Raw genomic sequence first — 25,585 nt, 5'->3', positions numbered from 1 at the left:
ATGGAAATTCACTTCATTTAAAACAAGTAAGATATTTCTATAAAAAGGTTGATTATAAATCATACATTTACATAGGGGATTAAAAAAGATTTGTGATTTTTTTTTGCGTGATACATTTTTATTAAATCTGACCAATTATTGGCAAGCTTACATTATTCTAAGTTATAAAAGAAAATTGTGCATATTCGGAAAAGAAAAATAGTTGTAAGAGCATAGAAAATTATCAAAAATATTGAAACAAATTATAAATAGGCTGACAAACCCTAGTAGTCGTAGTCATCTTCATCGTTTCCAAAAAAGTGCCAGCTGCATCGCTCATAGGAAAGGTTGTATTGGTACGGATAAGTTTTGAGGGTGCTATACACACTGTCCAAAACAGATACGTATTCAAGGACCTGGTGTGGTTTAAAGTTTGTAAGCAGATTCAGATCACCATAGCTGATGTACGAAAGGTCATTATCCTCCAGGGCATCGATCAGATCGTAGAGAAGCTGCATAAACAGAGCTGGGTTACTCATATTTGATTTTGATTTACTAAATTTACATTATTTAACTGATTCTGATTTAAGGCATTATTATCTTGGTCAAGACATTTTAAAACTGAACTTTCATGATTTTTTTGTGTGTAGAAATACGTACATCCAAAAAGACATATTCCAACGAAGAATCATCGAAATCATCTCTCTCGATAAGACGGATGGCCGTGGAAACCAAATGGTAGTTACGAATCTTGGGGAGGTTCTTGGCCTCGCATAGCGCCTTCAGTAACACTACGGCGTTTCTGATAACCGAACCACCCAGTTCAAAGCGATATATTTCGTCTTCAATGGCGCTCACTAAAAAGGTGTTACCGTCTGAGCGCTTCGGACCTGCCGCCCACTTTGGAATGGCCTGCCAGTCGGAATCATCGAAATGGATCTTTATGGCCGGCACAAAGTCAATAGAGAACACGCGAGTTTCTGATTCCGCGATGATAGTGTGACAATTGGGTCCGCGGTGGTAACGTAGTCGGTAATATTCCCATGACTTGCCTCTCACCTGGCGACCCACGACATTCATCAGGATGCCCTGCATCCAAGTTTGCACCCCTTCACGCTTGAGATAACAGCGGTTATCCAGCAGAGCGTCCGCTGTTAAAGTGTTAAAGGGCAAATCTTTGAAGTCCAAGTGCACCATCCCCGGCCGATGTTGATCTGTCCGCACAAATATATCTTCGAAATACGGAAATTCAAGCACCAACATTACGTCGTAATCGCTTTCGTATTTGTGGATTCCCAAAGCACGACTGCCTACAAAGCACAGCATAATTTAGAAGAAACAATATTTCATAGTTTAAAGTTTATGATTGTTACACCACTATTCCCGGTATATGGTTATATTACTCACCAAACTCTAACGGTTCTACCTTGCATGTTGAAGTCAGCAATTTATTATCCTTTACTATATCTATTATAAAATCACGGACGACGGCGAAATCAGAATTATCCGATGGGGCGTAAAGTTCGGCGGATATCTCTAGCAAATGTTGTTCAAAAGTGGAACTCATATTTGGCGTTTTGGTTTTCGTTCGGTTCCTTTGTAATAAACGCGTGAAATTATAGTAAGTATATAGAGTCGAAAAATTAAAAAAAAATGTATATTTCATTTTTTATATTATGTTTTAGAGAATGTTGGGACTTAGATTAGAAAATTTGGTATTGTACCCGGATAAAATAATCCATCGAACCAAGTAGAGAACAATGATTTAGTACTTTTAAATTTTAGAGCTTTAGCTTTCAAGTGTGGATCAGTTGAAAATGAAATGATGGATGAGTATGTAAATATGGTACTAATACAATCTAAATAAACGCATGCTTTAAGTTGTGCCTTCGGGAAACCTAAATTTGAGAGTTAATCAATGTGGCAAATATGCCAAATGGTTGGGTCAACACGAAATACAAAATAGTTACCGGGGTCAAAAGGTGGGTGCACACGTAAGTAAATATGTACTAGTTGCTGCAGATTGCATCAAAACTCCGTTAGGCGGTGTATCATATAAAAATCGCCTACATTATGTACACGCACACCAATGATTTTGTATATATAATATATGGTTTTTATATACATATATAGGCGTCCCGTACATGTATGTGCACACGCAAAGCGTTCGCCTACTCCGCAGTCCGGACATCGTTTATCGATTTGCAAAAGGCAACAACAACGTCAGATACAACAACAATAACAACATCGAACAGCACAGCAGCTACAACAACACAGCTCCACCAGCGGCGGTAGGCCGCTCTCCCCCGCTCTTCTCACCCTCCTCCCCTTTCCCACCGCTCCGTTCCAGCTTGCCTGGCATAGACCACAGCCCGCCCCCTTCCAGGCAACCCCCTCCGCCATCTGCCCCCCTCCCCCAACCCCACACTCTTTTTGCGGCACAGCTACACAACATACACACACATACAGGCAACGAACGGCCCACACACACCCATACATAGACACAGACACAGGCCTTCGACGTCGAACGCCAAAACGCCCAGCGACCCACAACCCCCCTTCACCAGGCCCCCGCTACCTTCCACGAAATGCTGCTGCTGCTTTTGTTGTTGTTGCTACTGCTGTTTGGGGGCTGGCTGTTGATGATAATGATGATGATGTCGCTCGCTGGCAAATGATGATGATGATGTTTGGAACTGGCAAACCGGGAGCTGTGGGTGCGAAAGAGAGGGGAAGAGGGGGAAGCCGGCCGCCAGGACTTTGTGCCAAAAGAGTGAGAGGGAGGGAGAGAGGGCACAGAGACGTCGCTGCTGCGAACTGTGAGTGGGGGCGGGCCAACTGGAGGGGGCAGGCAAGGCAGAGAGAGGGAGAGAGACGAGGCGAGACGAGACGAGAGAAAAGCGAAAAAATACTTATAATAAAAGCAACAAAAAACCCGCACAAGCTGAAGAGATACAAACGTACACACGCAGCCAAAGCGCACAAACACACACACACACATAGTGATGTAGAGGCGCCTGGCTAAATATTCGCCAGAGTCTATATGTATGTGTGTTAGTTTGGAAGGAGCCAAAGCGGTAGGTAAGTTAACTGGTCGTAGGTTCGCAACAACAAAACCAGAGTCGCAGCAGCAGCGAAAGAAGAAGAGGAAGACGATGGGGCGCAAGAGGGGGCAGAAAGAGACGGATCGATGGAGCCACTTGGCTGGGCCAGAAGCGGATCCAAAACAGGGGGTGAGGGAGGGGATTGAACTAAAGATAGTTCCTCCATAACATGGATAGAAACAATAAATATCATCGTAAAATCATTTCATTCTTTAAACAAATTTAAAAATAAAAGAAAATACAAGTATGTATGTACGTCACGCCCTAACACAGACTTTATTATTTAAATCGTTCACTAAACATACAAAACACCCAAAAAAATGTTTGAACCATCCTAACTAAGGGATCGAAAAATCAATGTTAACCACAAATTTTTAAAGAAATATTAATATTATTCCCCTCTTTAATGTACTTCAGTTACGCCCTTGGGTTAGCTCGCCTTCTGTCTTTTTCATACTACTGTCCTCCCTACCCCCCTCTAAGAAAACACTTTCCCCTCTTTCTTATCCTCAAGCTCTCTTAGGAGATGCTTTCCAAGCGATACCAAAAAAAAGCTCTCTTGAGTAAAATTGATAAGGATAAGCGGAGATCACTCTCTTTTTCTCTTTAAGCTCTCTCTCCCTCCTTTCCCCCACGACTTTCTATCGATATCCTTTCGATATTTCCTTGCTTATGACCTTGAACTTGGCTTGGGTAGGACGTGATAATCAACAGTTTCGTCTTCTTCTGCATTTTAAAATGCATTTAAGCAGCATCTGTAGCAGATTTTCGACTGCCACAAAGTGCGGGCAGCATCGCAATTTTGTCGCGCTTGGTTTTTGTATCCAACCCACAGACATATACATATGTATATTACATACATACAAAACACTAGTGCAACTAGCCCTCTGGTTGGGTTTTTTGTTGTTGTTTTTGCCTGGTGGGCGGTTAACGCTGGAGCGGTCCCCCCCCCTCCCCACTCTCTCTTTCATCATGATTGAGCTTGCCTGTTCTTGTTCTTGTTCTTCTTTACACGTCCTCCAACGACGTACGCTTGTTGTTGGGGCCCCGCTTTCGTTGTTGTTGTTGGTTCGGGTGTGTTTGTGTGAGTGTGCGCGCGGCGGGAGGTTGGGGGCGGGGTGTGCCGAGGGGGCGGGGCAGGGGCGGCGCAGGGGGAGCGGTGGAGTGGGGAGCGTACTTGTGTGTGCATGCAGCTCGTTGTCGGCGGCGTCGTCGTCGTCGTCGTTTCATTCAAGTGTCCAACGTTTGCCGGAGCGGTCGCACACAGAACGGTAGTCGGACGGTTTGCCAGTTTTTCGCTCGCTCTCTCTCGTCCGCTCTTGCTCTCTTACTCTCTCCGTGTACTGTTAGCAAAAGGCTCCCGAAAAATAAGGAACCGTTAGTAAAAGCCCCGTTAGCATGAAGGATGTGAAAGTGGCGCGCGCAATCAGCGAGTCCTCGACTACATCAGATAACACCTCCGATTTCATCGAGATCGTCAAGAAGTACGATGTGGTTTATAACAACCACAATCCGGATTACAAGAACGTCGAAGTCAAGCTGAAGGTGTGGACGCAAATCGCGGATGAGATAGGTCTTTCAGTTGGTAGGTAATAATACCGCCTATAATAACGTCCCCACTTTATAAAGGCGCCCCCTAAGATACCACCCCCACCATATGATACCCACCACCCCCCTAAAAAGGAAGCGAAGGAAATTGAATTACGTAGAACCCACGCACACTGCTGTACTTTTTATATATATACACCTATATATGTACCTGAAAGCGGCCAAACTCAAACCGCCCGGCCTGATATTTTTCGTACGCTCATGGTACATATATGTATATAGAAAACGTCCATGTATGTGTGTGTGTGTTGAAGTGCGGTCGGCAAATTGCAGCGAGAAGCAGAAACAAAAAAAATAAAAAGGAAAACACACTGGCACGCAGAAAAAACAAACAAAAACAGTCAAAGAGCGAAAACTGCGCGCTCTCTGATGCTGAGAGAGCAAGAAAGGGGGAAGGAGCGGCTGGGACGGCAGTGGGAGTGGGCAGGCGAGAGCTTTTCAAAACAAAAACATTGCGACTGGCATTGCCAGGTGCGAATTAAGTTCACACACGCAACCACCTGTGCTATCCATTTTTAAAAACGGAAATATAAATATTTAAACCAAGTTTTAAGGATATTACTAACAAGTTTGTTAGTATACATTATAACATCTTGTATAATACTTTTTTTTTTCGGTCTAGTCTTTAAACTTGCAGCACCCTGTAATGTCTTTCGGCTCTCTTTTTTTCTCTGCTGCATAAACATCTTTTATTTTTTGTTATTGTAGCACCGGCATCTGAAGCCATTAATTTAACTAAACATGTTTAAGCCAAGTGTTAAAGCTAATTTAAAGTGTACTCTTATAGTTTTATACATTTTTTACGTTAGAATTTTAAATTTACATTACCCTGTAAATTCCTTAGCTCTGCCTCTATCTTTTTTGCCCTTCCGCTCTGTCGCATAAACACTTTTTATTTGTTATTGTTGCATCGCGGCATTAAATTTATGCTTAGCTTGCAGTTCCCTTTATATCAATTTCCTTGAGCTTTAGTTGCAACTGTTTAACAGAATGGTTTCTACGCATTATATGCATACATATGTACTTAAACACTTACTATATACAGTGGCGTCACTTAAGCTTATAAACTCCCCTGCAATTCGGGGAATCACAAGAATTTTGATCATTGAGAATACATATCTTACCAGCAAATAAATGTTTTCCTGTTTATTTAAATTTTGTTTTAGCACTATTATTTTGTAATTTAATCCAACACAATTTAAAATGTTATATGCTTTTGTGCAACACCGCTTGACTTCCGATATCGGAATGCATTAAATTCCTGGGGTTAATGTCGTATTATTTCACAACTGGATTCCCTGGAAATGCATTTTGCTGTATTTTAAGGGCGGTCACACTTAATAGAAATTTTGAATTCGGTTTTAAAGTTTTTAGTTTTATTTAAGACATAAAGAATATTTATTAAGCTATGTTTTTATGTGTTAGAAAATTTAAACACAATGTTTTTAATAACAATTTAACTTTATCACTGCATTAAAATATTAAAAAATACCATATTTTTTTAACGAAATGAATTAAATGAAATTTAAGATACAAAATACATACAAAAAGAGAGAATAAATGGCAAATGTATAATTAAATTGCGTGGTTTACTTTTTTTTAATCAAACCCTTGGTGGGTAATATATTTGTTTATTTTTTAGAAATTTTAAAATTTAGTAATTTGCTAAACTTGTAATTTTAAAATCATTTTGCAGAGGCTTCCAAGCGGAAATGGAAAAATTTAAGGGACAGCTATACAAAGTATCTGCGCTCGTTTCGCGTGGGCACCAAGACGTCCAAGAAGTACCAGTACTGGGCCCATGCCGATCACATGGATTTCCTTAAGCCCTTCCAGGGACCGGGCAGGTAAGTACTCTCCTCACATTGATAACCGAAGCCAACTTATCTTTAACTCACTTTCAGAAACTCCGCCAATGGTAATGGCAAATCCAACGACGAGGACGATACTGAGTGTGATTTTGGCTATCAAGTTTTGGCCAAGGCAGCCAGCAATGGAGGCGAGGATGAACTGAAGATCACCATTGCCACGGCCTCTGCTGGTTGCTCTTCTATAGGAACGCACACGGTGAATACTTACACGACCGCTCTGAGCAGTACTTCGGCGCCCGCACTGACCTCTAGCTTGGGCGTGGCCACGCCCCCGAATATGATCTCCCCGGGTAGCAATTTGGGCGGCGCAGGAGGAACTTCCGGTTCCGTAGGACCGCAAATCCACAATAGCAATAGCAATGGCAGTGCCACCGGAAGTCTCAACTGTGCCGCGGTGGCTCCACTTAGTTCAATGACTCCGCCAGCCACTAGTGGCTGCAATTCCGCCGTGGTCCTGCCCCTGCCCATCTCTCCCGCATCCTCAGCCGCTGCTGTCAGCAAGGCCAATGCAAATGCCCTGGCCTCGCTGGCCAATCATCTGCCAATGGGCTTGGGAGTGGGCGGATTGGCCCAGCAGATGTTTCCACTGGCCACGCTTAAGGCGGCGGCAGTGGCCGCAGGACTGCCACTGCCACCCACGATCACTCCGCCAGGATGCAGCTCCGGAAGTGGGCCGAACAGCAATGTGGGCTGCCTGATCATCGAACCACATCTCTTTGCGGCGGCGGATAACTTCAAGAAGGAACTGACAGCCGCTGCGGCAGCAGGAGCACCACTCGGGTTGTTCCAGAACCTGGCCAACCAAGTGCAGAATGCCAATCGTTTAAATGGTAGCTGTCCAGGAGTCAATCTCCCCCTGGGCAATCCCACGCCGCCACCTCCACCGCCAGCGCCACCAGCCTCCAAGGTGAGAAGGGTGCAACCTTCGCCGCAAACTACGGCCATCAATCTCAGCTGCTCCGGCGGAAACTCGGGACAAATGCAGCCCCAGCAAACGATACAAATGCCACAAATCCAACAGCAACAGCAGCCGTCGCCCGCCAAAACGCGTAAGATCTGTGATCCGCGTTTCCCCAGCGATTGGGACGTGTCCGCCGTGCTGCAGGCCAACAGGGAACTGGACGCCAATACGCTGTTCTTCCTGAGTCTCGCCCGACAGGTGCGTGCCATGCCGATGAAATTCCAGTCGCTGGCCAAGATGCGTTGCATGAGGATCGTCAGTGACTTGGAGCTGGAGCTGGAGAATTTTGACTGTAATGGGGGAGCGCCGCCGCCTGATGATTCGGGCGGAGGAGGAGCCGGGAATCTGAAGTACTGCAGTATAGATACTCCGCCACCGCCGCCGCAGGATGGCTCCGTGGTTATACTCCCGCCTCCAGTCGGACCCGAGGGCTCCACGGAGCACTTTGTGTATGTGATGTCGCCGTCGCGCGTGGAGAGCATGATCGACATCTCCTCCGACGAGGAGGGGACCATGAACGGGGTGCCCTCCTCAGTCGGACAGGCTTAAGCGTGTAATCGTACAAGTTATCTCTTAAATTAAACTTAAATTAATCTCAAATAGATTTCTTGGGTTGGTTTTTTCGATCTGTTTATTTTTGGGGCGGCGCAGGCGATCCAATGCTTAGGTGTACAAAATGTGGAAAAATCTCTGGGACCCGGCCAATTTGATGCTACATGATTTTAGTGCGAATGAATTTCATTCAAGGAATCGATGACGAAGGCATCCGCGTTCTTAGGACTGCACCTTGCCCTTGGTGGTGAAGGCGAAATAGGCGAATCCGCCGACCAAGAAAGCGGCCAGGAGCTCGGCCTTGATCCAGGGTCCCTTGTAGGCGCCCTTGGTGGGCACGGAGATGTCCAGCAGGGATTTCACGGAGGAAACCTTGTCGCCATCACGCTGTGCCTTGCGCACGTTGGCATAGCCATCCTCGTCGAAGAGACGGACCTGGACATTGCCACTGCTGCCCTGCTTGATGTCCTCCACCCAGCTCACCTATTAAGGGTTTGTTTTAGAGTCTGGACGAAGTCCGGAGAGGATTACTGGCTCACCTGGTACTTGTCGTCGCCCACTTTGGCCACCGGCACTACCTTGCCGCAGGGGAACTCGGCGAACAGGCTAGAGGGAGCAGATCCGCTGCACTGCAGCGTAAACTCGCCCACATGGGCCAGTTGGGTCAGAATCGTGGCATCCTGAGTGCTGAAGGAGCTGACGGTGGCCTTGCAGCTTCCATATACTCCGGACGCACAAACGGCGGCAATCAGGCAGACGGCGAACAGTTGACGGGACATCTTGGTCGGTTTTTAAGGTGGTTTTTATTGAGGAATCAGTAGAATTAGCGGAATTCAGCGGCTATCCAACTCGGGACTTTCTTTCTCTCTGAAAACGAACGCCACGACAGCACCATACGTCACTTGACAGCCGAGAAAATAACCGAAGTCTGAAGTGGTTGATGGTCACACTGGTCGATGCCAGGGGTGGCAATAACAATGTAAAAATAGCTATAAAATAGCTAAGAAATCTTAAACATATATGTTTAGGTGTTCCGCAATCCATTGAAATTAAAACTTTTATAAAGACAGTTTGCTGTCCTTTTCATAATTATAACCTTTTTCTTTAAGTTACCATCTTTTGGTCAAAAACTATCTAAGAAATAGCATATAACACATATATTTATTTTACATTCAATATCAATGTTTTGTATAATAATAATTACTCAAAGCTTGTTGTTTGTCTTTGTTCTCTAGTCTTTGCAATATATTTTTTAAGGTCTCATTATTGAGCTGCTTACTTTGGGTTAATATTAGCTTGAGAATAGCTAAAATGTGTAACACAAAAAGACCGCGATATTTTACAGTTTGAATTTTAAAAAGAAAATGGAAAAAGATTCTTTTTCACTTGGAAATTATAGCCGAAATTCCATTTCCTTTGGAAATTATAGCTTACATTATTTGCAGCCGAAATATCTTTATCTGGAATGCGCTCGCACTTTGTATCTCGTGGAGGAAGTGGGGCCATCTAAGGTTGAATCCGGGCTTATCAAAAGTACTCGCCTGGGTATTTAAGAGGACTTTCACAGCCACCAGAATTAGTCGATGGTGTCTTTCTATACTGCATTTTTATAATGATTAATACCAAAATTGCTCGGTTTTACGTGGCTCTGTATGGAATTTTGGCGTTGAATAGTGTAAATTCAGAATGTGAAGTAAAAGATTTAGTAAGCCAATGTGGTGGATTCTGCTTCAGAGCGATATGGCCGATACTGGATCATATTTCCTACCACCATGGATCAGGATCGAGTCTAAGCGATGTAAATCGTCAGGACTCACAATTAAAGCTGGACGATATTGGAAGACAATTGGCTGCCCAACACCAGATTCAGTCCAGTCTGGCTTCATCGCAAGGCGAAGCCAAGAAGATCATCCCAAAGAACTTTGAGAAGATCGGCACGGGCTTCTATTATATTGAACAGAACCAAAAGCTTAATTGGTTCGCTGCTGGAGATTTTTGTCGTCGGAAGGGAGCTCATCTGGTCAGTTTCAGTAATATCACTGAATTTAACGATGTTTCTGCGAAAACCATCAACACAAATGATTACTGGCTGGATATAAACAATTTGGGCAATAAGGGGGAGTACATATCCTCGACCACCGGAAATATAGCAAGTTTTTTAAAGTGGCAATCGTCGGAACCAAGTGGCGGTTCCAACGATCACTGTGTTCTCTTCTACAATTATGAAATGTATGATAGAACCTGTGAACAGATAAATTTATTTGTTTGTGAAATAGATGTGTAAATATATAATAAAACAAAAAAGTTGTAATCTGACCTAACAATAATATTAGCTTGAGAATAGCTAAATGTATAACACAAAAAAGGGCGCGATATTTTTCAGTTTGAATTTCAAAACGAAAACGAAAAAAATATTCTCTTTCACATGGAAATTATAGCTTACGTTTATTTGCAGCCGAAATGTCTTTATCTGGAATGCGCTCGTACTTTGTATCTCGTGGAGGAAGTCGGGCCATCATAGGTCGATTCCGGGCTTATCAAAAGTACTCGTCTGGGTATTTAACAGGCCTTTCAGAGCCACCGAATCAGTCGATGGTGTCTTTTTTTACTGTTCGCAACATCTTTATAATGATTAATACCAAAATTGCTCGGTTTTACGTGGCTCTGTATTGAATTTTGGCGTTGAATAGTGTAAATTCAGAATGTGAAGTAAAAGATTTAGTAAGCCAATGTGGTGGATTCTGCTTCAGAGCGATATGGCCGATACTGGATCATATTTCCTACCACCATGGATCAGGATCGAGTCTAAGCGATGTAAATCGTCAGGACTCACAATTAAAGCTGGACGATATTGGAAGACAATTGGCTGCCCAACACCAGATTCAGTCCAGTCTGGCTTCATCGCAAGGCGAAGCCAAGAAGATCATCCCAAAGAACTTTGAGAAGATCGGCTCGGGCTTCTATTATATTGAACAGAACCAAAAGCTTAATTGGTTCGCTGCTGGAGATTTTTGTCGTCGGAACGGAGCTCATCTGGTCAGTTTCAGTAATATCACTGAATTTAACGACGTTTCTGCGAAAGTCATCAACACAAATGAATACTGGCTGGATATAAACAATTTGGGCAATAAGGGGGAGTACATATCCTCGACCACCGGAAACATAGCAAGCTTTTTAAAGTGGCATTGGTCGGAACCAAGTGGCGGTTCCTCCAATAACTGTGTTCTCTTCTGGAATTCAGTAATGTATGATAGAACCTGTGAGCAGTTAACTTTATTCGTTTGTGAAATAGATGTGTAATCTGACCTAACAATCTGTGTTTATTTTAAATGGAAATATACCTATTATATTCAGATTGTGTGAAGCGGAATAAAAACATTTATTATAGGTATGGCAAAAAAAATATTTGCCAGTTTACCTAATACGATTAAAATATCTTTGTTTCAGCGATTACTTTTCAAATATGTTTATTTTCATTTTTTGCGTTTTAAATAAGTTTATTTATTGCAATGTAATGAGACTCAGTATACCGAAAAGTTATGTCCATGCCGTTCCAGTCACAGTAATTTGGTATCGACGCCTCTTCTAATTAAAATAAGTTTTTGTCTGACATGTTTCCCTTTTGGTACCGCTCCGTATTTGGTTGCGACTCCGTCTAATATTTACGGCATTTCGAATGTAATTGATTTTGAATTGCACAAGTCGGGGAAAAAGTGAAATACCCAATCCGGAGTCCTGTCCGATCGGTACAAAGCGCGTCGTCAAAGTCAGGCCATAAATATTGACTACCGACTGGAAATGATTAATGCCCATCCACCCCGAATTGGCCTTTCAGCTTTGTTTTAAGTACATTTTATTGGCAATCAGAAATCCGAATACATACACTCGTACAAATACTTTGGCTAACAGGCATATGTTTGGTTGATGTGGCTGTGACCTTGAAGTGGGCTTGATTTGGTTTTGCTTTTTTTTTTTTTTTTTTTTTTTTGGTTTTATGCCATTTTGTGTTTGTGTTTGGCTTGGGCTCCGGGCTTCTGTTCTGTTATGTTCGTTACTTTTCTTTGATTGCCACCGCGCACGGAACTCATCCACCGAACTTTGCATGTCTTTGATGAATTTGAAATTGTCACAAATGTGAAAGTTTTTCACTTGCTATCCCATCCGGAGCGGAGATACTCATACCCATATTATGACAACTGAATTTGCATCTAACATTTCGCTGACATTGAGCGACTTGTACGCAATTCTCCTCTCACCTCTTCTTTATTTGGCCAAAATTCATTCATTCATGGCCGGATTTGCATATTGCCAAAAATGCTGTAATCCTTTCGATTGCTGGGCTTTGGGTGGCTGGGTGGTTCGCAAATGAAAACAAAAGTTCGTGCGGGTTCATTGAGTCGCAGTCGAAAACTTGCCAGACCCACCGAAATTGCACGTGTCCACGGAGGGAGTGGGAAAAACCTGGGGCTGGCATGTGGGTGGGTGCACTGACAAAAGATTAATCATGTACAAATTACCCAAAAATGCTTACAGTGTAATCAAAAAATTTGGTATACAATTAAATCTCTAACTGCTTATATCTTTAATTTACAATTCATCAATTCAGCTTTGTTTGACTTTAACATGTTGAGAATTACAAGCACACTTGATTGTAGGATGTGCCTTAATAAAATGGATTTATATATATTGTATATTTATAAATCTTAAGATTAAGATATTCATTTAGAATAAACATTTTTGTTTTAAAGAATCGTACTAACTGCACATAATTTTCAGTGTAGATCGGTGGATGGTTGTCTGACGTGTGGGTGTGAGCAGGAAATGGAACAAACAACTAAACTCTAAAGAGAGCCAGCATAACAGGCGACTCCTTGCCAACGTTGCGATTTTGTTGATTGTTTGTTGGCAACATAAACGAACCTTCCCCCAAAAAAAAAACCCGATTCCGGTTCGGAGTCCGAAATTCTTCATTCACAAAACGCAGTCGGTGCAAGGCATTCGAGCCAAGTGGACGTGGAGGCCACCTCGATCTCGGCCAGACAGGGATTGTATCCCCAAAAAGTGGCTTTCGCTTTCGTGACGTTTGGCGGTTTTCGGTTGGCGGTTCATTGGGTGTTCGCTTTGGGTTTCCATTTCAGTCCGTCTACTTTGTTGACAAAGTTATTGCTTCTGGGCTTAATGACTTCGTAATTGATTTGCATTCGATGTGCCACATTGATTGGCAATTGAAACGTAAGGCAGTAAGCCTCTACCACTCCAAGACCCACTTCATTCCAGTAACCACTCATTGTCGCCGTTGCTAATCAAGGTTATCAAGGATAAACTGGCTGTCACCATGTCGCTGTCTGTGGCCAGCCGTCGTCGCCTCCAGACGACGAACGCTCCCTCGTCCACCGCGAACATATCCTCATCCTCATCCTCTTCCGGTGGTCGCTACCAATTGCCACTGTCCGTGCGGAAGCAGCACTCCTTCATCGAACCGACGGCCAGATTCTCGGCCCAACAGAGGGGCTACCTCTCCAGAGGACTCTCCGTTGGCCGATCCATCGAGAACATCCGTCAGAAGCTGTATCCCGTGGGCAGGCAGACATCGCTGGCCGTTGAGGAGGTCACTCCGAGGATTGCCCCCCGCATCACCGCCTCACAGGTCCAGGGTTTAAGGCTGAGGGATAAGAGCCTGGTGGCCTGGTCTTCCACTTCATCATTGCTAAAGGACCAGGAAGCGGAAAGGACTACGCAGGCTGAACCCGCTGAGGCCAAGATGTGAGTATTATTAACTTGTGCTAACAATTACAAAGGCTGGGTAACTTCGTTCGAGTTAGAGGCTTATTTCAAATGTTGTGATTTCTAAAGTTAAAGTTAAATTTTGAAAAATATAACAACATTGGGAACAGAATGGTTTCTGCTGGTACTTTCTCTCTTTTATTTATATTTGAATTGAAATTTAATTAAAATTGATCGTGAAAGTTAGAATATAAAATAAAAGGGTTTCCATTAACTATCATTATGCCCATAGTTCTAAGAAGTATAAAGTTTAACAACCATAGATAATGGACGATTTTAAAAAAGCGTCGAAGAGGCCAAACTAGGATTGGAATAGCCACATTTCGTAGATTGTCGCACCTATGGAAACCCTTGAGCGAGTCCCTTTGTTTAACCTTGGTGCCAGCCAGAGGGTGCGTATTGGATTCCCCTCGCCGGATACGTATACGTAATAAGCTCGATGGCTCTAGCCGTAATGACTGTCCTGATATCATCTATATAAATATGCCGAAAGTGTCACTTTCGAAATGGGCGTAGCGTCAAGTTTTTTGTGCAATTTGCATGCTTCACGCCCGAATCAAACGTCAAAGTTTTATGTTCCAGTGCATAACACACGCTAGACATGCTCAAATGTGGGAGCTGAGGACTCCCCTCAAAGCACCACCCACCACCCAACACCCACCACCCCTCGGCACACTTAAGTCGATCATTGCCTCGAATCGCTGACAAGATAGCTGGCTAAAAACCTGAAAAGCTGAAAACTTGAGCGCAAATTGTAGTGCCTGATAGCCGCGGAGTTCAATGCTCCGCAGATTCGTAGACTCACTTTCATTGTACTGCTTTTCGGGCGCCAATTGCCAATGTAATTGACATGGTTTCCTTTTCGAATGGAGTGGGGGTGGCGAAACCCAACACCCAAGTTAATTTCTATTTCTGTGCCTTGCATGATTTCGAATCGAGAACAGCATAAATTGCCCCGCAACTAATGCCAAATAATTTGATTTAAATTTAGCCGGGTGTGGCGGGAGTAGGTCACTCGAAACTTTCCATTTTCATTTCCATTTCCATTTCGATTTCCCTTACCTTAGTTGCATTTTCTCATTATCCTTTTGCAGCAGCGCCAAGGCGGACAAGAATCGGATTAACTTGAATATCGTCCTGTCGCAGACGATAAGGGCCACCAACGAGCAGGAAGTGGAGCCGGAAGCGGAGCACATTAGCGACATCGAGGGCAGTCATCCGGTGGAGACTCCGGACATCCCGTTGAGCATCTCGCCGGCATTGACCATCCAGAGGCGTCCGCCGCTGGTGCGTGCTATGTCCGCTCCGGTCCGCGGATTGGACGAGAGCAGCAAGGGCGTCATTGCCGCCAGCAAGCGCAGCCAGCAGAAGCTGCGGCGCCGCAAAATCTTCACGAGAACGCCCTCGTCCTCGGTGGTGTCCGTGCCCCTGGATGTCATCGGGGATACCTCGTCCTCCTCCTCCTCCTCCGCCGCCGCCGTCGGCAACGGAAATGCCTCTAAAAAATCTCTGAACCGGGCACGCAGCGTCGTTGCCCCCGATGTCATTACCCTGGTGTCGCTGCTGAGTTCCGAGGGCAGCGACTCCGAGCGCGAGGACAACAGCTCCACGGCGGTATCGTCGCCACCTATTGGCGGTCCTGACAAGCCGCCGTCGGGCGTAGCGCAGCGAAGGGCGCCGCTGCTGAGGAAGACGGGCAAATCGGGTAAGTCTCAAGACCTGGGTCGGGATACACACCCTTATATATTCCATTATCCTATCAAATTTTGTTTATTATTTGCTCGAAGTTTGCCTTAGGAAAATTGCCATTTTAACGATGATCAATTTTTTTTTACGGTTTTTCATGTTAGTTATATTTAAGTTCCAATGGCTTGTGAAAAGGTGACCCACCATTGGACTTGTGGAGTCCATAACCTTTCCAAATTTTATCCGATTCCAAAGTTGCATACCTCTAAAGATTTGTAATTCAATTCTCTGAAAATCTGCATTCAAAATTTTCAATTTAACGTTGATCAAATTTTTGACCCATTTTCATGTTGGTTATTTTCAATTTTCCGATGTCTTGTAATAGAGTGACCCAAAATTGGACTTCTAGAGTCCATAATTTTACCAAATTTTATCCGATTTCAAAGTGGCATACCTCTAAAGACTTGTGATTTGATTCTCTAAAAATCTGCATTCAAAATTTTCAATTTAACGCTGATCAAAATTTTGACCCATTTTCATGTTAGTTATTTCTAGTTTTCCGATGTCTTGTAATACAGTGACTCAAAATTGGTCTTCGAGAGTCCATAACTTTACCAAACTTAATCCGATTTCAAAGTGGCATACCTCTAAAGACTTGTGATTTGATTCTCAAAAAATCTGCATTAAACATTTTTATTTTAACGTTGATCAAATTTTTCACCTATTTTCATGTTAGTTATTTGTAAGTTTCCGATGTCTCGTAAGAAGGTGCCGATTTGAAAGTGACCATACCTTGTAAAATAAATTATTCAGTTTTACACAAAAATTTGTGCAAAACTATTAAGAATCTTAAAACCCATTGAAACCGAACTAAAGCTTTCTGGCAGTCTCGTTTCAAGACAGCTATCCGCCCACCTTCCAACTGGCCTCCAAGGAGTACTCTCACATGATACGCCGTGGATCGATAGCACCTCTGGCAGCCCGAATCCGCGCCAATCGACCGCCGACAGCGCCGCCCGTCTCCATTTTCCTCACCGAAGTCCAGGGCAAAATGGACCAGCCACCGAAGAAGGATGAGCTGCCCGCTGTTACCATGTCGCCGGATGAGGCCAAGAAGGAGAACAACAACAATGCGGCCAACTGTGAGGATCAAGTGCAACAGCCGGATCACAATTATCCGGCATATGTGCGCAGCCTGAAGGAGCGCGAGTGCTGGAAGTTGCACCAGAAGATGGGGGCCAAGGGGGTTAGTGTGAGCTATGAAACGGTATTGAGGGGCATGCTCACACCCACCGAGTTCAGGCACTTCCAAAAGCAGCGGGAACAGGAGGAGGCCCGTGTCCTGGAGGAGGCGGAAGCAGCCGAGGCAGCAGCTGCAGCCGCAATCCTCGAGAGCGGTGAAAAGGAGGCCCGAAAGCCGCCAGTCACGGCCATTGAACGGCTCTCGGAAGCTCTGTTGCAGAGCAAATAGAATGATTTCCGGTTAGAAACCAAGTTCCACGATTGTGGAACCCGACCATTAAATTGCATTTGCCCCTAGAGGATGTAGCAGTAGTCGAGCACTCGTTAAAACGCGATCGCACCCCGCTGAGACACCATATCGGCGTCCACCCGTAGTTCTAGATGGTACCCCTAAACCGTAGACCCCCTAAGAATCCATATGTATTTTATGGCGGGACTCAAGCTTAAGTGGACGCTGAGCCTGGCCAATAATCGCAACAGCATCAGAATGTAGATTCTTAACAATAAAGAGTACTAGAAGCCACCTAAAATGTCGTTTGTAAAGTTATATTTATTTAGCAATACCAGGAAATGGTGACCTCAAATGGATTATAATCATTCGTTAACACACAGCAACAATTTCTCATGTATACGTTCGTAATAGAAAATATTTTAGAAATATAGTTAGTATATGAGAGTTATTTTTAAGAAATAGATGAAAAGAGAAAATAATGGAAATGAGAAGGAGGATAGAGGATCTACTAATAAGTAGATGATAGACATACTGTTTACTGGGATTACAGAAACCTTTTTTATAGAATTTTGTTTAAATGGAACATAGGTAATAATGAGTCATTCGATTAAGAATTGTTGCGTTTTTTCGTTTACATTTCGTTTTTCTTTTGGAGTAATGAAGATTGAGCAGGTTATTAAACGGTAAAACAATTTCAACTACATAAATTTAAACAGCAATAGATATGATGGAGCTTACTTGGCCCTCTCCCGTCGAATGGAGTTGGCCAGATAGCAGGCCAGTATGATGCCCAGAATCTGGATGAAGGCAATGCCGATGCCCACACCGATCAGGATAGTAGCGTTCTTCTCGATGCGGGTCTTCAGCTTGCCAACGCAGCCATCCTGGAAGAACTTGTCCCTGCCCAGAGCCGGTGACTCCAGACAATGTCCCACGGTGGTATCGATGTACTGCGGCTGACAACAGCTGCCCGGCAGTGTTTTATTCGCACTCAGTGTCCTCCAATCCGCCGGAGAATCAACTCCGCAGCACATCAACTTCTGCTGGATGTTATCCCAGGCCATGGTGTCTTCATTGTTCGATCGCTTGATCGACTCCTGCAGCGAGTTCTTCACCATCGACTCCAGATCCTTCTTGAAAACACTGGCCGCAATGCCCACAGCCAGTTCCACAATGAAGATGACTGCCAGCAGGACAGCGAACTGGTGGGGGAATTTGAATGATTTAGGTCCCTATCATATCGTATTGGCTATTTAAAAAACATACGGTTATCAGCAGCGTTGGTGACTCCTTGATGGCTCCAAAACATCCCAGCGAAGCGATCAGGAATATGATCAGACCCGTGACTATAAGGACAATTGGGGGAGCTAGGACTCGGCCCTCCACAAAGTGATTGAACTCATTCACATCGGCCAGAACCACGGCACCCGCGATGAGGATTCCCAGGCCGGAGATCTGAAAGAAAATCGTTCCATTTGATTAATCGAATCGACCTTTAATTTATCCGTAAAGCAATTTAGGTAATGGCTTCCAATCAAGTCCTAATTCGAGTTGGCATTTGTATTTACATTCCCAATTCTAATTGAACGATAAAAATCGCCCACGACTCAGTCAATGGAAATTCCATGTTCAAGTCCATGGCGTCATTGTAAGTCGCTTGCTCAGTTGGTCAATGCGAAGGACACCCGATGCCCATGTCCTTTGGAGCACGCATATCACTTGCATGTCGTTCAAGCAAATCGCGTTTTCTGGTGCGGGGGAGTACCTGTCGATGGCGAGTGAGAATGCCATTTTCCAGCGATACTTATCTAAATGAGGCACCTGAACAAGACTCGCTGCAAAAGCGTAATTGTAGTGCTTAAAGTGACGTTAATTATGGCGAATTAAATCGGAATTGCTGGGCAAATACAAGTGAATAATCCGTGCTTGGATATTGATGGTTTATCTTTACAAAAATAAACGTATTTTATTGGCATTTAAAATTTAAACTTAAATTACAAATTTATGATATGTGGCGAAATGGTTTTTTTTTTAAAACGTTACAATATATTATATAATATATTAAGAAAGTTGTAGTATCTTCATTATTTTAAGATTTACCAAAATGTAATAATTGGTAAAGCTTGATTATATTTTCATAGGTCTTCACAATTGATTAGGATTTATCACATATTCAGATACTTTTTAAAACACGTACGTAAATTATATTAAGTCAAATTCAAGTATTGGTTATTTTTCAAAGAAGATAAGTTTGGCGAAACAAACTGGATTTTGTTAATTTACTAATCTTTTATTTTTTGTGAATTTTATAAAATTCAAAGAAATCAGAATTTTTGGATATAATTTTGTAAAAAAAATTATTCATATTAAAACCACTTCTTATTCTATATACCTTTTTTTTTTTTTTAACTTAAGCTTTAATTATACACAAATATTTTAGTTTCCATTTTTAGAGAATCCTTCATATCCCATTATTTTCACTTACCGCAAATAGAACATTAAAGGCAAATAGGACATATTTAATTAAGCTCGGCCCGCAAGAACGCATTTTGATTTATTTATTTAATTGAGCACTCTGTGAACTTATTTTAAGTTTAGTTAAATCCAAAATTAGAACCGCTTTGGTGGGAGATAAATCCAGAGAGCTTGAGCGATCGCCCGATGCGACTGGCCGGCCTGAAGTTAAACCACGAACTGACCGCAATGCCTGTCCGGACGGGCTTTAGAAACCCCTTGGGTCTGTTGTGGCCACTTTCCGGGTTGGTGCTGGCAACGGATCCGGGGATTATGGTTGGGGTGGCAATCGGGGACGGAACATAAGTGAAAGCGAGTGAAAGTCTTGGAGGCCCGATTCGAATTCAGGCCAGGCATGATTAGGCACGGGAATCGGAATAGGGATCGGGCGTAGGGCGTAGGGCCTCGGGGTTTCCCATGCCCTCCATAACCCATTTCGTTGATTCAACATTCGATACCAAAGAACTTTGACCAAAGCGAAAGGCGGTACGTTTTGTGGGTCGCCCGGAGATTACCTCACTGCACCCACCGATGGCTACACCTCCGGTTTTCCAGGTGGGTCATTGCACTTATTACCATAAAAATTCAAATGGTCGCCCACGTCTGGTGTTTCGGTTTCCCTTTAAAGTTCGGCACTTAGCACTTGGAAAGGCGAAATTAATTGCGTGTTGTCGTGCGAAGGCGAAAGAAAGTTGTAAATGGTTTAAGTCTCCAAGTAGCAGAAATTCGTCGGGACTGTGCGAAATAATTAAAGACGCCCAGAAGTATGCCACAGTCTTTTGGATGATGTTAATGTTGCGTGTCGGGAATTATGGCCCTAAGTTACTAGAATCCCACTGGGTGACCCATTCTTTTGCTGGCCATATCTGGTCGCAGAAATCTCGCTAAAATAAAAACAAAAGCTGTTGCTTGACCATTAGTTGGGGCCATGAAACGTTTGAAACTGCAGTTCTTTGAATGATTGGAAGGCTAACATTTGCTGAAGGCTTCCGCAATTTAAAGCAAATTGTGGCTCTAAGCTGGAATTCAGCAATCAAAAGTCAGGGAAAGTTATGCCCCAATTACTTGAATACGTAAGGAATAATAAAGGCATTGGTGACGTTATTGGGTTTTAGGGTTTTTAGGATTTCTATTCCGTGCATTGGCCCATTCTAATTATAGTTTTCCTGATTACTTAAGGTGTCAATTTATTTGTTAACCTATTTATATTTACCAAATAGCGTTGTAAGTTTGGATTTTTTCTTAGTTTTCGAAGGTTTCAAAAGTTTTTGTTAGAAATTTGTTTATATCTAAAGAAATATCAAGGTTTGAATGAAAATTTATCTTCTGAATTATTTAGATTCTTTTGATAAAGTTATAATTATCTTTATTGGAAATTGGGATAAGATAAAAAATATTTTTTCTTTAATGTTGTTCGGCTAAAAATATTTTTATAATCTTATCTAATTACATTTTTTTGTCAAAGCACGTTTAAAATGATGTGGCATTAAAACTCCCTTAGCAATTCCGCGTTCTTAATAATTAATCAAGTTTATACTATTTTAACAAGTGACTTTGTCTAATCTGTTATTGAGTTAAATGTAGGTAAACCTTATCTAACAAGTTGCCATCTTAAACATTTTGTTACTATCTCAGCACGTACAAAACACAAAGTACAAATAACAAACTTTATTATCATTAAATTTCAAACATAATACAAGTAGCGTAGTTAGTTCCTTAGATTTCATTATTTTGGGTGGATTATGCTGTTTTTGCTGGAGTATTATAGTTACTTGTGTGGGTGTGTGTATATGTGACTAATGGTTGTGATTAGTGGTGTAAGTGGGAATGCGGATCTCTACGATGGTCAGTAATCCCATGCCACATGCTCAATCGATCCGATTCCGGGGTGCAGTGAATTAGTCGAGGCTGCGCGCCATGAAGATCGCTACGATGACGGTCAGGATGGAGAGGGAATAGCGGAGGGCGCCGGCGCCACCATCGCGACATGGCCATTCGTCCACGTCCGAGCTGCAATTAAAGGTGGAACAGGCGAACAGGTGTAGTTTCGCGATTCGCGATCTCACAGATACAATTGGTGCGAAAACGGATACGGATAGGGATATGGGTGCGGATATGGGTATGGGTATGGCAGTGGATACGAAGGATAGCGCTGTAGTGGCAGTGGATAGACAACATGATCTTGTGGCTCCCCATGGGGCACATAGTACAGTGGTTGATGACGTTTTGGTGGTTGTGGTGCAGGTACAGACACAGGTGGGGCACTGGAAAACACACAATGTAAGTTCACAGAGATGATTGAACCCTTAGGTGGATTAGAAACCATTCGATTCCAGCCGTTGTTGTTATTCCAATTCCCCTTGTTTTTTGGCTGCCCACTAATGTTAATGATGTTAGTACAAATGATTGGTAAGAAACCTATTGTCATACCTACCCACCCAACCAACCCCAGAAAAGCGAGGCAGTTTGTTTAGGCCATGAATGAGTTGGTGGAATACAGGAATACAAGTGGCACATACATAGACTGCTAATGTTTAGCTTAGATTTCGGTTAATTTTTGTTGATTTTATTACACACAAACACACGGCAGGAAAGTAGAAAAAGTAAAGCGAGTGAGTCAGTGAACTGCGACAGTTAATTGACGAAAATAAGAAAGCCAAAGGGTGAGTGATTGTGGGTGGAAAAGGTGGGAAAACATTTCATTAGCTACTGTGCCTGAAGTTACACAACTACACATAAAATATTCGAGCAGCATTCAGCTTTGGCTGTCGCGTTGGAAGGGATATTTACTTGATGCCAATAACACCGCAGGCTGTAAAAATAAATTTGTATTAATTATATGATTTTGTTTATTTGCAATTCCGAATGCTTACCAATACGGCCACCTGCGTTTCCAGTCTTCTTGGAGTCCGTGTGGTTTCCGAGGCCAAGATCATCCTCCAATTCGTGGACAACACATCCCCTGCCAATAACTGCATTCTTGCCGGTTAGAGTGATCACCGGATCCGTGTATGTGATGTCGATAATGCCCGAGGAGTTAGCTTCCAGGTTTCCCAGATCGCCAACGTGACGCACCTCGTGATCGGGACCACCATGATCAACCTGAAATTGAAAAATAACATTAAAAACCATTTACTAATTTTATGTATCAGCAGCTCACTGATCAAATAAACGTCTTTGATGATCACGTGTTATTACAACAATTAAACAAATAATACATTCACAGACCATGATGTCATATCATTTAATAAGTTTCAAAGGATAAAGGACCCACCTTATCGGGATTGTAGTGGGCACCCATGCTGATGCATCCATTGGTCAGATCTCCCTTTTCGTGAATGTGGAAGCCGTGCTTGCCCTCCTTTAATCCTTCCAACTGGACGCGGACATGGACATTCTGGCCACAGTCGTTCTGTGTAAAAGTCACATTGCCCTTGACCTGGCTATTATCCGATTGCACGGGTCCGATCAGATAAGCTATGGCTTGAATGGGCATGTTGCGCTGCATAGTAAGTATTAACAAAGTTAATTGTAATGTTACGCTTTTAGAACTTTCTTTGAACTTACCGTTTGGGCGGCAGAACAGACTGTTGCACAAAGTGCCAGGGTGACCACAAGATATTGCAACATTTTTAATCTGAATAGAAATCATTGTTAAATTAGACACGTGTACAAGTGAAGAGGGTAACTTGGCTATAAATAAATATTTTTATTGAATGATAAAAACTAGAGATGGTTTTATGTACTAAAGGTGACATTTTTCTATTCAGTTTTAGACATATGTATTATTATTAATGACTTCAACAATACAATAGTTCCGAAAAGCTTTAAGTCTAGAAATAAATAATATTATGAGCTTATGAAATATAACTAAAATGCTTTCATTGATTGGCTGGTCGATAATTCAACTTTAAAAACTGTTTTAAAAACAATCTTAAAATCTCATGAAACATTTCCAAAACGTCTTAAATTCCAAAGTGTTTTGTATTTCTTTATAGTCCCAAAACTTCGTGATTCAAGCTCATCTCTGATTTGGACGTCATCAGGTGCACACTCACTTGATTCCATTAAAAACGGACAGTTGTGTGCGGAATTGAAGCGCCTAGCCTCAATTTATGAAACGATTTGTGGGTCATATATGATGTGCGAACGGGTATTATTTATGTGTGTGAATAAACGATACCCAAACGAAACTAAATGCAAACAGCCTTTTTCACAGGGTTAAGTGTGACTGCGGGAAGGTCAATCAACAATCTCTTTTTCGTACGCACTTTACTTCCAATGTCCCATGAATGAAATGGATGGATGTCATAGTTTATCGCGGTAATAATGGTTTATTGGTCCGGTTTCCCTAGTCCTTATCAATATGTCTGCGATATGCTGGCAATCAGGTACAGCTCATGTTCTAAAGCGATCTTCAAACGCGGTCAGTACCTGCTCTACACGTATCCTTATCTGCACTTGTACTGGGTTCCATAATTTACGGTTCTCACGCTCGTTACCGACTGAATTTTGACCCTATCTAAAGAACTGGAAATGTGATTGTGGCACTATAAGTATTTTTTTGGGACCTATTTATTTATTCTGGTTCAAACTGTCACGAAATGGGTCGCAAATTGTAACTAATAGCCATTGTTTGTCCATCAAACGAGCGTTATTATTGCTTTGGCTTGCTGATTGAATATGATTGATTTGAAAATAATAACAGAGCTTAAGTTTCAAATTCAATTGCCTTAAAATACCCCCTGCGGAATGTTATGCTAATTGAAACCCACCTAATCTGAGAATTGGGATCATAGTTCTCATCATGAATCTGCAAACAATACGGCAAAGATTACTTGATTTCTGATTCTGTGACTGAGCAACTATTTTAAACGCTCAAGCTACAAAGTTTTGAGATAGGAATGACCCCAAATGAGTTTGTGCCCAGGGAAGCTTTATGCCTTGATTATAGTTGTGGTGGACTCTTTTAATGGGTCACTCACTTTCCAGATCCTTACAGGAATGCAGGTGTACAGCTCTTGCTGATTGAATATGATTGACTTGATAATTTGATTTAATAACACAGGCTAAGTGTCAAATTCAATTGAATTAAAATATCCCCTGTGGAATGTTATGCTAATTAAACAAACCTTATCTGAACAATATGATCATGATACTCATCATGAATTTGCAAACAATAAGGCAAAGATTACTTGATTTCTGATTCTGTGACTTGGCATCTAACTTGAACGCTCAAACCATACAGTTTTGAGATAAGAGACCATTAATTTCCCTATATGGAGAGATACGAAATTGTAAACACTTGTTCGACAAACATTTCAGGAAAAAGAATTTCATTGAAGTGTAAAACTGTGGAATGTGTGGATTGCAAGGGATATGTATTATATTTATCATACATACACCTTAATTTTGGAAGCAAGTCCAGCTTAACCCACTCACACTTAGGGATTTATAACTGGTTACCTTAACCCACTCAAGGGCAAGCGGACAACGAACACTGCCGAAAGAGAGAGAATCAAAAATATGTGAAATAAACTGCGTCTTGCGGTAACTGGTTTTTGTTTTTGGTAATATGCAATCACAGGTAATATATCTAAATTTGGTTCTAAAGAGTAAGCAAACAAATAAATTAAGAAACCGTCTTAATTACACAATTTAAACTTGAGCTTAACCTTCACCCAAAATTCCCGATTTCTAGCCCTTGTTCTTATTTTTTGTTTTATTCTGCCAGTTGCGCACTCACCTTGTTAGCAAGTACTTAATAATTGGGTAGTGATTGTTTTTTGCGAGAATTAAGCGATTGCACTTCTGTACCGTTGGAGAACTGCGACGAAACTGTTTCGAGCCATTGGCATTGCCATCGCAAATCACCTCGCCGAGAGAATTGGGGGGATATTTGGGGAGAGCGGAGAACGGAGAATTGAGAGCGTTACCTGGTATAGCGGCGGAAATTGCAGTGGGTGGTCAGCACGATCGAGTGGGAGAGAGATCCGCTCTTGGGCTTATCTCAAGCTTACTCTCCCTCTCTTTAAATCTTCATCAACTGCTG

General features: G+C 42.5%; 7 protein-coding genes across 9 annotated transcripts; 3 read left to right on the top strand and 4 right to left on the bottom strand.

The window, feature by feature from the left end:
- Positions 1-96: 96 nt before the first annotated feature.
- LOC108044848 lies at positions 97-5,932 on the bottom strand. The gene is made up of 4 exons (XM_017124004.1): positions 5,816-5,932; positions 1,387-1,574; positions 640-1,289; positions 97-491 (listed from the first exon to the last, which is right to left on the bottom strand). The coding sequence occupies exons 2-4, from the start codon at positions 1,544-1,546 to the stop codon at positions 264-266; spliced, it is 1,038 nt and encodes a 345-aa protein (XP_016979493.1). The 5' UTR covers positions 1,547-1,574; positions 5,816-5,932; the 3' UTR covers positions 97-263.
- Positions 4,329-8,095, top strand: LOC108044846. The gene is made up of 3 exons (XM_017124002.2): positions 4,329-4,668; positions 6,388-6,538; positions 6,596-8,095. The coding sequence occupies exons 1-3, from the start codon at positions 4,482-4,484 to the stop codon at positions 8,070-8,072; spliced, it is 1,815 nt and encodes a 604-aa protein (XP_016979491.1). The 5' UTR covers positions 4,329-4,481; the 3' UTR covers positions 8,073-8,095.
- A 41-nt stretch (positions 8,096-8,136) lies between these two features.
- On the bottom strand, positions 8,137-8,988 carry LOC108044851 (translocon-associated protein subunit delta). The gene is made up of 2 exons (XM_017124007.2): positions 8,615-8,988; positions 8,137-8,558 (listed from the first exon to the last, which is right to left on the bottom strand). Exons 1-2 carry the CDS (start codon positions 8,852-8,854, stop codon positions 8,298-8,300), a joined length of 501 nt encoding a protein of 166 aa, XP_016979496.1. The 5' UTR covers positions 8,855-8,988; the 3' UTR covers positions 8,137-8,297.
- A 684-nt stretch (positions 8,989-9,672) lies between these two features.
- Positions 9,673-11,375, top strand: LOC108053662. The gene is made up of 2 exons (XM_044457813.1): positions 9,673-10,304; positions 10,826-11,375. The coding sequence occupies exons 1-2, from the start codon at positions 9,688-9,690 to the stop codon at positions 11,373-11,375; spliced, it is 1,167 nt and encodes a 388-aa protein (XP_044313748.1). The 5' UTR covers positions 9,673-9,687.
- A 1,698-nt stretch (positions 11,376-13,073) lies between these two features.
- On the top strand, positions 13,074-17,297 carry LOC108044818. 3 transcript variants are annotated; one of them, XM_017123963.1, is made up of 3 exons: positions 13,074-13,838; positions 14,957-15,564; positions 16,433-17,297. In XM_017123963.1, exons 1-3 carry the CDS (start codon positions 13,411-13,413, stop codon positions 17,014-17,016), a joined length of 1,620 nt encoding a protein of 539 aa, XP_016979452.1. In that variant the 5' UTR covers positions 13,074-13,410; the 3' UTR covers positions 17,017-17,297. The 3 variants fall into 3 exon arrangements, with proteins under 3 accessions (XP_016979452.1, XP_016979453.1, XP_016979451.1); XM_017123964.1 differs by having other exon boundaries at positions 14,954-15,564; positions 16,445-17,297; XM_017123962.1 differs by having other exon boundaries at positions 14,954-15,564.
- A 35-nt stretch (positions 17,298-17,332) lies between these two features.
- Positions 17,333-19,700, bottom strand: LOC108044817 (CD151 antigen). Its single transcript, XM_017123961.1, has 3 exons — positions 19,505-19,700; positions 18,286-18,474; positions 17,333-18,221 (listed from the first exon to the last, which is right to left on the bottom strand). Exons 1-3 carry the CDS (start codon positions 19,565-19,567, stop codon positions 17,754-17,756), a joined length of 720 nt encoding a protein of 239 aa, XP_016979450.1. The 5' UTR covers positions 19,568-19,700; the 3' UTR covers positions 17,333-17,753.
- A 1,486-nt stretch (positions 19,701-21,186) lies between these two features.
- LOC108044864 (extracellular superoxide dismutase [Cu-Zn]) lies at positions 21,187-25,368 on the bottom strand. The gene is made up of 6 exons (XM_017124026.1): positions 25,280-25,368; positions 23,101-23,170; positions 22,808-23,035; positions 22,407-22,635; positions 22,324-22,345; positions 21,187-21,543 (listed from the first exon to the last, which is right to left on the bottom strand). The coding sequence occupies exons 2-6, from the start codon at positions 23,161-23,163 to the stop codon at positions 21,432-21,434; spliced, it is 654 nt and encodes a 217-aa protein (XP_016979515.1). The 5' UTR covers positions 23,164-23,170; positions 25,280-25,368; the 3' UTR covers positions 21,187-21,431.
- Between the last annotated feature and the right edge of the window lie 217 nt (positions 25,369-25,585).

This window comes from Drosophila rhopaloa, unplaced genomic scaffold (genome assembly GCF_018152115.1).
Source record: "Drosophila rhopaloa isolate 14029-0021.01 unplaced genomic scaffold, ASM1815211v1 contig_115, whole genome shotgun sequence".
Lineage (NCBI taxonomy): Eukaryota > Metazoa > Arthropoda > Insecta > Diptera > Drosophilidae > Drosophila > Drosophila rhopaloa.
This window is presented reverse-complemented; position numbering and strand designations above follow the sequence as displayed.

Coding starts and splice junctions, on each gene's coding strand:
- LOC108044846 (XM_017124002.2), top strand. CDS start 4,482: ATGAAGGATGTGAAAGTGGCGCGCGCAATCAGCGAGTCCTCGACTACA. Junction 4,669..6,387: donor TGAGATAGGTCTTTCAGTTG/GTAGGTAATAAT, acceptor ATCATTTTGCAG/AGGCTTCCAAGCGGAAATGG. Junction 6,539..6,595: donor CCCTTCCAGGGACCGGGCAG/GTAAGTACTCTC, acceptor ACTCACTTTCAG/AAACTCCGCCAATGGTAATG.
- LOC108044817 (XM_017123961.1), bottom strand. CDS start 19,567: ATGCGTTCTTGCGGGCCGAGCTTAATTAAATATGTCCTATTTGCCTTT. Junction 18,475..19,504: donor CCTTTAATGTTCTATTTGCG/GTAAGTGAAAAT, acceptor ATTTTCTTTCAG/ATCTCCGGCCTGGGAATCCT. Junction 18,222..18,285: donor CACCAACGCTGCTGATAACC/GTATGTTTTTTA, acceptor TTCCCCCACCAG/TTCGCTGTCCTGCTGGCAGT.
- LOC108044864 (XM_017124026.1), bottom strand. CDS start 23,163: ATGTTGCAATATCTTGTGGTCACCCTGGCACTTTGTGCAACAGTCTGT. Junction 22,636..22,807: donor CCCACTACAATCCCGATAAG/GTGGGTCCTTTA, acceptor TTTCAATTTCAG/GTTGATCATGGTGGTCCCGA. Junction 22,346..22,406: donor AAACGCAGGTGGCCGTATTG/GTAAGCATTCGG, acceptor TTATTTTTACAG/CCTGCGGTGTTATTGGCATC.
- LOC108044848 (XM_017124004.1), bottom strand. CDS start 1,546: ATGAGTTCCACTTTTGAACAACATTTGCTAGAGATATCCGCCGAACTT. Junction 1,290..1,386: donor GGTAGAACCGTTAGAGTTTG/GTGAGTAATATA, acceptor TGTGCTTTGTAG/GCAGTCGTGCTTTGGGAATC. Junction 492..639: donor TGGAATATGTCTTTTTGGAT/GTACGTATTTCT, acceptor CTGTTTATGCAG/CTTCTCTACGATCTGATCGA.
- LOC108044818 (XM_017123962.1), top strand. CDS start 13,411: ATGTCGCTGTCTGTGGCCAGCCGTCGTCGCCTCCAGACGACGAACGCT. Junction 13,839..14,953: donor GAACCCGCTGAGGCCAAGAT/GTGAGTATTATT, acceptor ATCCTTTTGCAG/CAGCGCCAAGGCGGACAAGA. Junction 15,565..16,432: donor GAGGAAGACGGGCAAATCGG/GTAAGTCTCAAG, acceptor GCTTTCTGGCAG/TCTCGTTTCAAGACAGCTAT.
- LOC108044851 (XM_017124007.2), bottom strand. CDS start 8,854: ATGTCCCGTCAACTGTTCGCCGTCTGCCTGATTGCCGCCGTTTGTGCG. Junction 8,559..8,614: donor TGGGCGACGACAAGTACCAG/GTGAGCCAGTAA, acceptor AACCCTTAATAG/GTGAGCTGGGTGGAGGACAT.
- LOC108053662 (XM_044457813.1), top strand. CDS start 9,688: ATGATTAATACCAAAATTGCTCGGTTTTACGTGGCTCTGTATGGAATT. Junction 10,305..10,825: donor CTCTTCTACAATTATGAAAT/GTATGATAGAAC, acceptor ATTCTGCTTCAG/AGCGATATGGCCGATACTGG.